This window comes from Oncorhynchus keta, chromosome 21, assembly GCF_023373465.1.
Source record: "Oncorhynchus keta strain PuntledgeMale-10-30-2019 chromosome 21, Oket_V2, whole genome shotgun sequence".
Classification (NCBI taxonomy): domain Eukaryota; kingdom Metazoa; phylum Chordata; class Actinopteri; order Salmoniformes; family Salmonidae; genus Oncorhynchus; species Oncorhynchus keta.
The window spans coordinates 29725689-29739377 of record NC_068441.1 but is presented as its reverse complement, the minus strand read 5'-3'; the positions used below and the strand labels follow the sequence as shown (position 1 = coordinate 29739377).

General features: G+C 44.4%; 1 protein-coding gene across 1 annotated transcript; it reads right to left on the bottom strand.

Annotated features, from left to right (window-relative positions):
- Positions 1 to 8: 8 nt before the first annotated feature.
- LOC118400423 (dnaJ homolog subfamily C member 14-like) lies at positions 9 to 13194 on the bottom strand. Its single transcript, XM_035797279.2, has 7 exons — positions 12894 to 13194; positions 10679 to 12277; positions 8671 to 8777; positions 8213 to 8332; positions 7814 to 7974; positions 7279 to 7384; positions 9 to 3864 (listed from the first exon to the last, which is right to left on the bottom strand). The coding sequence occupies exons 2-7, from the start codon at positions 11273 to 11275 to the stop codon at positions 3543 to 3545; spliced, it is 1413 nt and encodes a 470-aa protein (XP_035653172.2). The 5' UTR covers positions 11276 to 12277; positions 12894 to 13194; the 3' UTR covers positions 9 to 3542.
- Between the last annotated feature and the right edge of the window lie 495 nt (positions 13195 to 13689).

Here is a 13689-nt window from a genome sequence, read left to right as displayed (position 1 = left end):
TCCATTCATCCATCTGAAATCAACTTTACTATGAAATCCAGACAAAAGGAAAATCAACTTAACACTGATGTTTCACAATTGTAATAAACTCTTGCCAGCAAACTCACTTTCCTACCCCAAAAACAGAAAAAAAATGCAAGTGCCCCGCACATTTAACCCTGATGATTGTCTGATTTTTTTGCAATATTTGTTTTTGCATATACTGTTTAAAAATATCTCAAGAACAAATTATAATCTGCGATTTTGGCTCTTCTTCCACATTGGGAGCCCTGAGTTGACTTGCCGCTTTAGACTGCTACTTAAGCCATACATTCTCAAGTCAACGAGGGTATCTAACAATCTGACAGTATTGACAATTCAGACTAAAACAGGTTAAATTAAACCTCTAATACCTCCATAAAAAAATAAAAAGCAAGTGGACAATTGCACTGAAAACATTTTTCACTTCAAGGAGAACAAATAAACATGCGCAACAAGGGACCTAGGCCCTTTAAATCAAAGCTACAACCCATCTCCCAACATCCACAGAATAACACAAATCAAAAAGGTAAAATGGAACCGATACCTGGGCAGGGCACATATTCATAAAGCGTCTTAGAGTAGGAGTACTAATCTAGGATCAATTTAGCCTTTTTGATCCTAATGAATAAGATTACATGGAAAGGCCTGAACCTAGATCAGCGCTCCTACTCTGGGGTTATCGATAAATAGAACCTAGATCAGCGCTCCTACTCTGGGGTTATCGATAAATAGAACCTAGATCAGCGCTCCTACTCTGGGGTTATCGATAAATAGAACCTAGATCAGCGCTCCTACTCTGGGGTTATCGATAAATAGAACCTAGATCAGCGCTCCTACTCTGGGGTTATCGATAAATAGAACCTAGATCAGCGCTCCTACTCTGGGGTTATCGATAAATATGGAATCAGACCTATTAACGTTTGAATGTTTTATCTCCTTCACTGGAACCTAGACCTGTGGCTTATAAAAGGAATTAGTTGATCAACTTTCACCACATTTATTTCAAATACTGTATCTCCACAGGAAAAACACAATGATTTGCCATAATGAGTACAGGCAGATTGTTAGAGATCTGAATACTATCCCTCTTCAATCTGGAGCATACTGACTAATGAGAAAGGGGCAAAAGAGGGCAGTGGTAGCTTTTCTTTGAAATAAAAAGTGGTGGTAGGACTGTTAGTCTTGATATTCAGCTCCTCTGTCATTCCATCAACCTTTAAACTGTTGGTAAGTATCCGCCAAAGACTAATCTCTGATAACTATTGTACACTGCTAGTCATTGTGTTCTCAATGGAAGTTCAGTCACCTCCAATCTTAAAGGGTGTCAAGATGCAATTCAGGGCGGATTGCATCTTGGCATTCTCTTGAGCCACGGGAACAACACGATGCTTCTAGACAGGTCCCCTGGTTTCTGCTCCATTGGAATTATCCAGCATTCACCTGTCTTGTGAGAGTCGGAACTTGAAGATGGAATTTAATCCACATAACTCACAAAACAAACATTGTCCATTCATCCATCTGAAATCTATTCATCCATCCATCTGAAATCAACTTTACTACAAAATCAACTGAACACTGATGTTTCACACCAATACTTAGGGACTGCAAGCAGTAAATAGCCTAGGTCCTTGACTCACAATATAACCGTCTGGATTTGAATATGTACCTGCTAACCTCTGATGCCTCAAAGTGATTCTAAGTGGGCTTCAATGTGTATTCAATGTAGCTAGACAGAGTTGATACACTACATGGCCAAGAGTATGTGGATGTCTTTTCAAATTAATGGATTCAGCAATTTCAGCCACACCCGTTGCTGAGGGGTGTATAAAATCAAGCACATAGCCATTGGCAGTGGAATGGCCCATACTACAGAGCTAAGTGACTTTCAACAAGGCACCATCATAGGAAGCCACCTTTCCAACAAGTCAGTTTGCCAAATTTCTACCCTGCTAGAGCTGCCCCGGTCAACTGTAAATGCCGTGATTGAGAAGTGGAAACATCTAGCAGCAACAACAGTTCAGCCGCAAAGTGGTAGGCCACACACACTCACAGAATGGGACTGCTGAGTGTTGAAGCGCGTAGCATCATGGTTGCAACACTCAATACCAAGTTCCAAACTACCTCCGGAAGCAACGTCAATCACGCTTCATCATCTGCCAGGAGAACGCTACCTACCCGAATGCATAGGGCCAACTGTAAAGGTGGAGAAGGAATAATGGTTCGAGGCTCTTTTTCATGTTTCAGGCTAGGCCCCTCAGTTCCAGTTAAGGGAAATCTAACGCTATAGCATACAAGGCCATTCTAGACGATTCTGTGCTTCCAACTTTGTGGCAACAGTTTATGGAAGGCCCTTTTCTTTTTCAGCATGACAATACCCCCGTGCACAAAGCAAGGCCCATACAGAAATGGTTTGTCGAGATCGGTGTGGAAGAACTTGACTGGCCTGCACAGAGCCCCGACCTCAACTCCATACAACATCTTGGGATGAATAGGAACGGCGACTGCGAGCCAGGCCTAATCGCCCAACATCAGTGCCCGACCTAACTAATGCTCGTGGCTGAATGGAAGCAAGTCCCCGCAGCAATGTTCCAACATCTAGTGAAAGAGTGGAGGCTGTTATAACAGCAAAGGGGGACCAACTCCATATTAATGTCAATGATTTTTGAATAAGATGTTCAACGAGCAGTGTATCTATGTTTGGCAGGGAACATACTTGCACTCTAATTCAGGTCCAAAAGCATTCCCCACAAACCTACTTCCCAATATAAGTTAGTGAAACTTTCGCTCTAACTTCATTCAAAGTAATAAAAATGGCAGAAAAGCAGTTGCTCAAATGATAATCTAACAATTTATCAAAGAAGGCAACAGGCGGAAGGAAGGATGTGTACAAGCAGTAACAGGCAGAGGAGCCCTCTCTCTGGACAGTCTTCTCCCAGGATTCAGCTTGAGCAGTTAAATTCAGAAATGAATCAATTCTAATTGGCTTCTTCTAGCCATGTCCCTTTCAAACACAAATGCACAGAGACCTGAAGCAATATTACATTACCATATCCCCAAAAATGTATCACAAAAGCCTCAAGGACTGAAAGAGTCCAATGGCATGTAATCGTGTATGCAGAATTGTGCAGGAAAGTAAGACCTAAGGAAATGTGTTTGCATAAGCAATAGGCTTGTGATTTCAGTGGCATGGCTACAGCTGTTTAATCAAAGAAGAAAACAAATGAGAGTGGGAGAAGCAGAAATACTGCCACCTCCTTACCCCAAATATACTTAAACGGAGTTAGTTTCTTCTTCTTATACATGGTCCAGTCTCATCTCTGGCTTGGGACCTATGTGTTGTCAGTCATTGATTCGGGTGGTAGCCCCGACCAGTGTGAATCTTCCTGAGCTCGATTGATCCTTCGACTCATGTACAGTAAGGGGAGGTCCGGGCTCGCTGACAGACAAGCAAGAAGACAGATATGGCCATGTGTAGAGTGTCCCTGTGTTGCTATGATGACGTATCACAACAATGGCCGCTCTCACCTCTGGAAGGGCTTGCGGACCTTCTTCTTCCTGCGGGGTAGAGGTTTGCCTCCGCTCTCAGCCCACGTCTCGCTGGGCTCTGGCCGGGGCCCCCCAGGAGGCATGAAGAAGCCAGTCTGAGGTGGAGGAGGGGAGAAAGGTCCACTAGGTCCCAGTCCAGCACCAGAGGGGTGATGAGGGGGCGGTCCTGAGGGAAAGAAACCCCCGTTGGCAGCCATATCAGGGGGAGGTCCCCCCTGGAAGATGCGGTTGAAAAAGTCCTGCAGGTCAGCAGGGTTGGTCGGGCCTGGAGGATGGTGCTCTGGGCCTGGAGGTGTCCTGGAGATCATGAAAAGAGAGTTACATTAATTTTAAAAAAACATTCAACAGGTGACTTCAGGAAAATCAAGAAAAAGGAGCACTCTGTGTCTGAGTTTTATTCACGGGACAAACAAAAACCAACAGAGCTTTGGATAGCTTTTCATTCATTTCTTTTTGATACTGTCGCAACTAACTAACTAAAAAAGCAGCATTCCCCAAGAGAGGATGGCTTTCACTTCAGCAGAAATAAATTCATGAACTTCTTTGAGGAAAAGATCATGATCATTAGAAAGTAAATTACGGACTCCTCTTTAAATCTGCGTATTCCTCCAAAGCTCAGTTGTCCTGAGTCTGCACAACTCTGCCAAGACCTTGAATCAAGGGAGAGACTCAAGTGTTTTAGTACTATATCTCTTGACACATTGATGAAAATAATCATGGACTCTAAACCTTCAAGCTGCATACTGAACCCTATTCCAACTACTGAAAGAGCTGCTTCCTGTGCTTGGCCCTCCTATGTTGAACATAATAAACGGCTCTCTATCCACCGGATGTGTACCAAACTCACTAAAAGTGGCAGTAATAAAGCCTCTCTTGAAAAAGCCAAACTTTGACCCAGAAAATATTTTTAAAACGAATCGGCCTATATCGAATCTTCCATTCCTCTCATTTTTTGGGGGAAAAAGCTGTTGCGCAGCAACTCACTGCCTTCCTGAAGACAAACAATGTATACGAAATGCTTCAGTCTGGTTTTAGACCCCATCATAGCACTGAGATTGCACTTGTGAAGGTGGTAAATTACCTTTTAATGGCGTCAGACCGAGTTTCTGCATCTGTCCTCGTGCTGCTTTTGATACCATTGATCACCACATTCTTTTGGAGAGATTGGAAACCCAAATTGGTCTACACGGACAAGTTCTGGCCTGGTTTAGATCTTATCTGTCGGAAAGATATCAGTTTCTCTCTGAATGGTTTGTCCTCTGACAAATCAGCTGTAAATTTCAGTGTTCCTCAAGGTTCCGTTTTAGGACCACTATTGTTTTCACTATATATTTTACCTCTTGGGGATGTCATTCGAAAACATAATGTTAACTTTCACTGCTATGCGGATGACACACAGCTGTACATTTCAATGAAACATGGTGAAGCCCCAAAATTGTCCTCGCTAGAAGCCTGTGTTTCAGACATAAGGAAGTGGATGGCTGCAAACTTTCCACTTTTAAACTCGGACAAAACAGACATGCTTGTTCTAGGTCCCAAGAAACAGAGATCTTCTGTTGAATCTGACAATTAATCTTGATGGTTGTACAGTCATCTCAAATAAAACTGTGAAGGACCTCGGCGTTACTTTGGACCCTGATCTCTCTTTTGACGAACACATCAAGACTGTTTCAAGGACAGCTTTTTTCCCCCATCTACGTAACATTGCAAAAATCAGAACCTTTCTGTCCAAAAATGATGCAGAAAAATACATTAATCCATGCGTTTGTTACTTCTAGATTAGACTACCGCAATGCTCTACTTTCCGGATACCCGGATAAAGCACCAAATAAACTTCAGTTAGTGCCAAATACGGCTGCTAGAATCCTGACTAGAAACAAAAAATGTGATCATATTACTCCAGTGCAAGCCTCCCTACACTGGCTTCCTGTTAAGGCAAGGGCTGATGTCAAGGTTTTACTGCTAACATACTAAGCATTACATGGGCTTGCTCCTACCTATCTTTCCGATTTGGTCCTGCCGTACATACCTACACATACGCTACGGTCACAAGAAGCAGGCCTCCTAATTGTCCCTAGAATTTCTAAGCAAACAGCTGGAGGCAGGGTTTTCTCCTATAGAGATCCATTTTTATGGAATGGTCTGCCTACCCATGTGAGAGACGCAGACTCGGTCTCAACCTTTAAGTCTTTACTGAAGACTCATCTCTTCCATGCCGGTGCTCTTCCATGCCGTCCCTAGGAGGGGTGCGTCACCTGAGTGGGTTGAGTCACTGACGTGATCTTCCTGTCTGGGTTGGCACCCCCCTTGGGTTGTGCCGTGGCGGAGATCTTTGTGGGCTATACTCGGCCTTGTCTCAGGATGGTAAGTTGGTGGTTGAAGATATCCCTCTAGTGGTGTGGGGGCTGTGCTTTGGCAAAGTGGGTGGGGTTATATCCTTCCTGTTTGGCCCCGTCATTGAATGGGGCCACAGTGTCTCCTGACCCCTCCTGTCTCAGCCTCCAGTATTTATGCTGCAGTAGTTTGTGTCGGGGGGCTAGGGTCAGTTTGTTATAACTGGAGTACTTCTCCTGTCTTATCCGGTGTCCTGTGTGAATTTATGTATGCTCTCTCTAATTCTCTCGGAGGACCTGAGCCCTAGGACCATGCCTCAGGACTACCTGGCATGAGGACTCCTTGCTGTCCCCAGTCCACCTGGCCGTGCTGCTGCTCCAGTTTCAACTGTTCTGCCTGCGGCTATGGAACCCTGACCTGTTCACCGGATGTGCTACCTGTCCCAGACCTGCTGTTTTCAACTCTCTAGAGACAGCAGGAGCGGTAGAGATACTCCTAATGATCGGCTATGAAAAGCCAACTAACATTTACTCCTGAGGTGCTGACTTGCTGCACCCTCGACAACTACTGTGATTATTATTATTTCACCATGCTGGTAATTTATGAACATTTGAAAATCTTGGCCATGTTGTGTTATAATCTCCACCCGGCACAGCCAGAAGAGGACTGGCCACCCCTCATAGCCTGGTTCCTCTCTAGGTATATATCAATAAATTTGATTTGTTACATTCATTCTATTTCCATCTAGCCCACCAGGGTTGGGCAACCAGGGGCACGTGGGCCGAATGGCCTTGGATCAATCCCACCCCCCAAAAAAGTAACTCAGTCGGGGTCTCATGTGGGCAGACCCGCGAGCAACTGCGGCCTCTCATAATGAGTTCAGATTTTTTGTGGCCCCACCCCCATCCCTGATCTAGCCTATAGTTAACCCTGATGCAAGTCACATTGAGATTGTTGCCTCTTTTGCCTTGGCCAAGAGGAGGCATCATTCACAAGCATCAGAGATGCTTAATAATCTGGAGCTCCAAAACTAATCTCTGTCCATAAATATGTAACTCTTTCACATGCAGGAGCACCTGCACTGACCAGAGCGCAATTGTATTTCAGAGAACAATCTAATTTAGGCCTCTGTGGTCTTTTAGACGGTTGGTCACATAACACCTTGGTTGTGTCCCAATAATCTCTCCTTTCTCACGAAATATGCACTTGTTCCCTTCCCTTCATGGATTTGAAAGGATATGACTGGTATATGGAAACTCCCTCTAGCCCATGCAGACACCAATACAATCATTTTACATTAGTGTGGAGTAGTTTACGATTGCAAACTTCAAGAGGAAAATTAGATTGGAACTCAACCCTCAGTGCCCTGGGACCTACCTGTGGCGCTGCGTGGAGTTGCTGTTGTTCTTGGATCCGAAGGAGATGTGGTAGGGAACGCGGTGTGTGTCTGGGGAGATTCCTATCCTCTGGCAGCCGGCCCACTCTGAAAGGTGGGAGCGGAAAAGGTGAATACTGAAGCAAGCGGCAAGGAGAAATAGTCCGTCTGACTTCAGGTGTCTTAACATTATTTAGCAGCTTAGAATTCAATTTAGTTGTAGAGCTCTTGAGCCTGTCAGTTGGCTTGTTAAGAGTGCTTTTAGTTTACAGATGAAACAGAAACATCTTTAAGTCAATACATAAAGAAGTATTGCATTAGCATAGATGAGAGCCTAACTATCCATGTGGGTGTCATTACACAGCTTGTCAAAGCAATGGGCTTGTTCGACAGTGGCGATTGTAGACTGACTGATCTACAAATCAACGTGCAGCATAAATAACTTCTCAATATAATTTTTAGATCAGTCACTTAAAATGTACCCACAATGCATTACAGTTTTGATGCTCTCAAAAACTGTCATAGTCAAGCCAGTACCTGTGATGTCGTAGACCTTGCCATCCATGCAGGCAAAGTATGTGATGCGTAGGCCCAGCATGCTGGACTCGGCCCACAGGTCTCCCTCCTCGGCGCTGTGGCGTCTGTTACACTCTGCACAGAACCGAGCCTCCGCAGGCTCCCGGTCCATCTCAAACCTCCTGCACACACAGGGCGGAGTCAGGGCCTGAGCTTTTTGTATGTAACTAATTATTTTGTAAGCAGCAAAATGTACAAATACAATTTTACTGATTGAGAGTAGTCAGGATAGGTAAATTATATTACTATTCCAATCCCTCACTTTCACAATAGTCTGGTTATAAAAGTATGATACAGATATTATTCATAGATTATTAATAGATTCAAATATTACAGATATTATTTCTGTCAGTGATGTACCTGTGCTTGCCCTCACACTTGGTGCACATCATAGTGTTCATAGCTTCCTTCAGGTCATCCTGCAGTTTGGTGAGGAACTCATTCATCGACTTGGAGAGTTCCGTCTTCGCCATGCGCTTCCTGAGGGAGGAGCAGGGAAACAAAAGTCAAAGCCATATCAACTACACCAAAGATCCCACGGCCTTCAGTGCAGTCATTTGATCACGGTTTATTGCATTTTAATTAAGTAATAGTCCAGTTTCTGGGTTACTGAGGAACTAAGCTAAACTTCCCACAGGCCTTTAAATTGACTATAACATGCTAAGGACCACAGTTAAGGAATGCTTCTCAATCTGTAATCCTATTGTGAGAGGCCTGAGTTCTAACTTCAGATGTTTTTGTTAAAGGTGAAGTCATGTGATCAGTTTCTTGCATTTGATATAAGTACTGGTCCAGTAGCTTGTGTGTCTTCAACTCACAGCTCGTATTCCCTCCGTGTTTCTGGGTTACTGACAATGTCCCAGGCAGCCCTCAGCACCTTAAAGGCCTCCCCAGCGCGTGGGTGCTTGTTCTTGTCTGGATGGACCTGAAAAGGAAAAAAAAAATACAAACAGAAGGGTACAGCAGAAAACATAATGGAAGAGAGAGAAAAACTAAGGAAGAGACTACTTCTAGTCATTTTCTGATTACATTTTATATTGTGGATTAGAGGTCGACCGATTATGATTTTTTTAAACGCCGATATCGATTATTGGAGGACCAAAAAAGCAAATACCGATTAAAATCGGCCAATTTTTTAAATGTATTTATTTGTAATAATGACAATTACAACAATACTGAATGAACACTTATTTTAACTTAGTATAATACATCAAAATCAAATTCGCCTCAAATAAATAATGAAACATGTTCAATTTGGTTTAAATAATGCAAAAACAAAAGTGTTGGAGAAGAAAGTAAAAGTGCAATATGTGCCATGTAAAAAAGCTAACATGTAAGTTCCTTGCTCAGAACACGAGAAGATATGAAAGCTGGTGGTTCCTTTTAACATGAGTCTTCAATATTCCCAGGTTGTAGTTATTATAGGAATTATCAGACTATTTCTCTCTATACCATTTGTATTTCATTAACCTTTGACTATTGGATGTTCTTATAGGCACTTTAGTATTGCCAGCGTAACAATATAGCTTCCGTCCCTCTCCTCGCCCCTACCTGGGCTCAAACCAGGAACACATCGACAACAGCCACTCTCGAAGCATCGTTACCCATCGCTCCACAAAAGCCGCAGCCCTCGCAGAGCAAGGGGAACAACTACTTCAAGGTCTCAGAGCGAGTTACATCACCGATTGAAACGCTATTAGTGTGCAACCCGCTAACTAGCTAGCCATTTCACATCGGTTACACCAGCCTAATCTCGGGAGTTGATAGGCTTGAAGTCATAAACAGCTAAATGCTTGAAGCACAGGGAAGAGCTGCTGGCAAACGCACGAAAGTGCTGTTTGAATGAATGCTTACGAGCCTGCTACTGCCTACCACCGCTCAGTCAGACTGCTCTATCAAATCATAGATTTAATTATAACATAACAACACACAGAAATATGAGCCTTATGTCATTGACATGGTCAAATCCGGAAACTATCATTTCGAAAACAAAATGTTTATTCTTTCAGTGAAATACGGAACCGTTCCGTATTTTATCTAACGGGTGGCATCCATAAGACTAAATATTCCTGTTACATTGAAGGTTGTGCAATGTTATGTCATAATTACCTAAAATTCTGGCAAATTAGTTCGCAACGAGCCAGGCGGCCCAAAGGCTGCATATAGCCTGACTCTGTTGCACAGAACGCAAGAGAAGTGACACAATTTCCCTAGTTAAAAGAAATTCATGTAAGCAGGGAATATTAAATATACAGGTTGAAAATTGGTGCAACGACAGTGCTTTTTTCGCAAATGTTCTTGTTAAATAACCGTTTGGTGAAGTAGGCTATGATTCAATGATAAATCAACAGGCACCGCATCGATTATATGCAACAAGCTAGATAAACTAGTAATATCATCAACCATGTGTAGTTAACTAGAGATTATGTTAAGATTGATTGTTTTTTATAAGATAAGTTTAACACTAGCTAGCACCTTACCTCTTTGCTGCACTCGCATAACAGGTATAATCAGCATAATCAGCCTGCCACTCAGTCTCCTCATGGAGTGCAATGTAATCGGCCATGATCGGTGTCCAGAAGTGCCGATTACAGATTGTTATGAAAACTTGAAACCGACCCTAATTAATCAGCCATTCCAATTAATCGGTCAACCTCTATTGTGGATATAAAAAAAGATGCATGCAGTCATGCACAGCCAAGTGCAAAACTGCTTTGGCTTGTGTTTGACTATAATCGCTACACTCTCCCTTTAATGAATTCCACACATTTTATACACATGTATTCAAAAGATGTAATGCAGATCTCATTGCACCCGTAAACTCACCTGGACAGCCAGCTGTCTGTAAGCCCTCTTTAGCTCAGCTTCAGTGGCGTGGGCCTCCACCCCCAGCACTGTAAAAGGGTCCAGCTCCTCCTCAGGGACTTGAGCCAGCGCCAGCAGTCTCTCCAGCTCCTTTCCAGGTTGGCATCTGCCTGCTCCACCAGGAGAATCTGGGGTCAAAGGGGGCACCTGGGTGGCTCTCCTCCTGAACCAGCTGCTGACCCTCTCCACCAGCGAAGCCACCCTCCTCCATACCCTGGAGTCCTGCATGGCCGTCCACCACCGCTGGGCCCTCTCCCCGCCCAGCCGGACCAGCGTGAACCGGGCCCACTGGAACCCCAGCAGTACCACGGCACAGAGGAGGCCGAAGCAAGTTAGGGAGGCCTTCCGGACCCATTTCACCAACCGAACACTCTTATCCACCAGGACCGCCCCGGCGCACCTCGCCCTCTCAAGCACGCGTTGTGCATCTGCCTTCATCCCCGGCACGTCAGTGACCCTGTTGAGCATCTGTGAGCCCAGGTCGTAGAGGGCCACCCCTCCGACCTCCACGGCCACTCCGCATCGGTGGGTCATGGTGACAATGACCTCCACCACCATGTGGATGCAGGAGATGCACCAGGGGCTGAGCGACTCCGACAGCAGCTCCCTGAAGGCCAAGGCCAGCTGGGTGCCCGTCCGCCGCCGGCTCCGGCCCTGCTGATGGTGGTGGTTGCGCCTCCGGGTCTGCTTGTGCCTACCGCCACCCGACGACAGAGAACCTTTAGGGAGGTAGGAGGACGAGGATGACGATGTAGCCTGAGTGTTTTGCTCCGAGGCTGCCCCCCCCGCTGTTCCGGGACCGGCCTCTCCTCCCTCCGGCCCCTGAGTTCCTCCAGCCTGACTCCCCGTTTATGCTTGGCTCCTTCCCTCCGCTCTCCTCTTCATCTCCACCCTCTGTCTCCTCATTTCCTTCTCTCTCCACATGCACCACCCCCTCCTGTCTTAGAGAGACCTCATTGTCCTCTGCAATCCCACAATCCTCTGATTCTACATCTTCCGAGTCCTCCTGGTTGAATGGGGATTGGATATCCTGAGGGGTAACTTTGATATAGTCAGTCATCTCCTTATTGGGAACTTGTTGTTGAGTTTCCTCCTCATCTCCTCTGACTTCCCACTGGTCGGGCATGGTGGTTGAAGATGGGAGGTGAGGAACACCTGAGAGCAGCTCTTCAGGACTCTCCTCAGTTGCCTCTACAGTCCATGTCTCTCTCTTCATCTCCACCTCCCCCTCAGCCACCTCTTTCTCCATCTTCCTCCCAGTCTCTTGATTTAAGTTCCAAAAAAGTATCCAATGTCATGTTAGGTGGGGGCCTTGATCCATTCTCACTGACCGCACCTCCTCCGACACCACACCTCCTCCGACACCACACCTCCTCCGACACCACACCTCCTCCGACACCACACCTCAGCAAGGCCAAAGAGTCAGACAAGGACAGCTGAATAATACTGCAATGGCAGGCATCATTGTCCTAGGTACCCTACCCAATGCAGACATTGAATCAAGGATCAATCGTTACAATCCTTGGACCCGACTGGCCTCATCTTGTATCTGGTTCTTGCCTGTGGAGAGACAGCAAGTTTAAACATTAGCCTGCCTGTAACACGTTCACTTTCCCAAGCACCAGAACTAGGGGTCTAATCTAAAGTACACCGAAAAGTGAAATCAAACGGGATGTGGAGATTCTGCATTAATCGTTGTTGTTGTCAAAGTTCTAACATGTTATTGGCAATAATGTCATATTTGATGGCCACAATATCCACTCAACGAGCTGATCCGCAGCGCCGACATTTTGAAAAGATAAACCAAACTCTTTAGCTAGCCATCTGGTTATCAGCAGTTGCACAAGCTAACTATCTAGAAGTGCTATTAATTTATTCTACAAGAAATGACTGGGACGGGATATCAGAGGATAGTTGGGGCAATGTTAGGTTCGAGCTAATAAGTCATGTCGTCACCGTCGCGAACAAAATGACCAACTGTCTCGAGACGAATAGCTAGCTGTCTCGTAGCTAAAACGCTAACTAGCTTACAACATTAGTTTGCTCGTATATAGTTATCTAGCTAATGTAATTTTAATAATATTAACGGTGGATTGTTGACAATGTTATTTTAGCTATTTGACTGCTAACACTGACTGGAATAACATTGGGAAAGATGACCACCAACGCAACTCACCTTTCTCTTCCGTAAAAAGGGAAGGCAAGATTAGATGATACAATGTAGGCTAGCTTGAGCCCTGTAACGTTAGCGTCGCTCCTATAAAATGATCAAATGTGGGAAACTGATAAATTCTTCTCGTAGAAAGAACATGTAGTTATTGAATTGTGAATACAAACTATTATTATCCTGTATTAGTAGAGTGTGTTCTTTCTCCTAATTCAAATATACACGTTTTTCTTATTATGTTCTTGGCTAACGCTGTCCTTGTTGTTTGTCTTACTATTTTTCACTTCCGAGGGAAACAAACCACAACATCATTTCCGCTGTATTAACCCTATTCTTGCCAGAAAAAAATCGCGCACAAATGTTCGAATGAACTTTTATTGGCCACTGAATGTAAAGAGAAGAAGATGAATGTAACGTTAATCACCAGGTTTCTCTTTATATCAAAGCAATTACATGGGTCTACAATTGTATTATCTTCAAGAAGCCTAGGCCTAATAACTAAATAATAATTTAAAAACTAGAATTGTAAAAGGCAAACTATTCTCTGGCATACTCCCTATTTAAACAAAACAAGTTATTGTTTATTCAACAATATAAACATGGATATCATGCAGTCACTTTTTCATACTCTCAAACACCATCCACTCTCTCATGTCTGCCTTCTCCACCCACCTACACACTCCCCGGATGCATTGCATTCTCTAGCCTATTTCTGCCCATTCCGGATGCTGTGTGTTCCTCAAGGAGTGTGTGTGTTTGTGTGTGCAAGTAGTCTGTGTGGGCCAAGTGTCTAGTTAGTTAGGCT

What these genes read in the sequence shown, in the direction of transcription:
- LOC118400423 (XM_035797279.2), bottom strand. Translation starts at nt 11,275, where the DNA reads ATGGTGGTGGAGGTCATTGTCACCATGACCCACCGATGCGGAGTGGCC. An exon ending in ACAGACAGCTGGCTGTCCAG is followed by an intron (nt 8,778 to 10,678) that starts GTGAGTTTACGG and finishes TTTCCTTTTCAG; the next exon opens with GTCCATCCAGACAAGAACAA. An exon ending in ACACGGAGGGAATACGAGCT is followed by an intron (nt 8,333 to 8,670) that starts GTGAGTTGAAGA and finishes CTCCTCCCTCAG; the next exon opens with GAAGCGCATGGCGAAGACGG.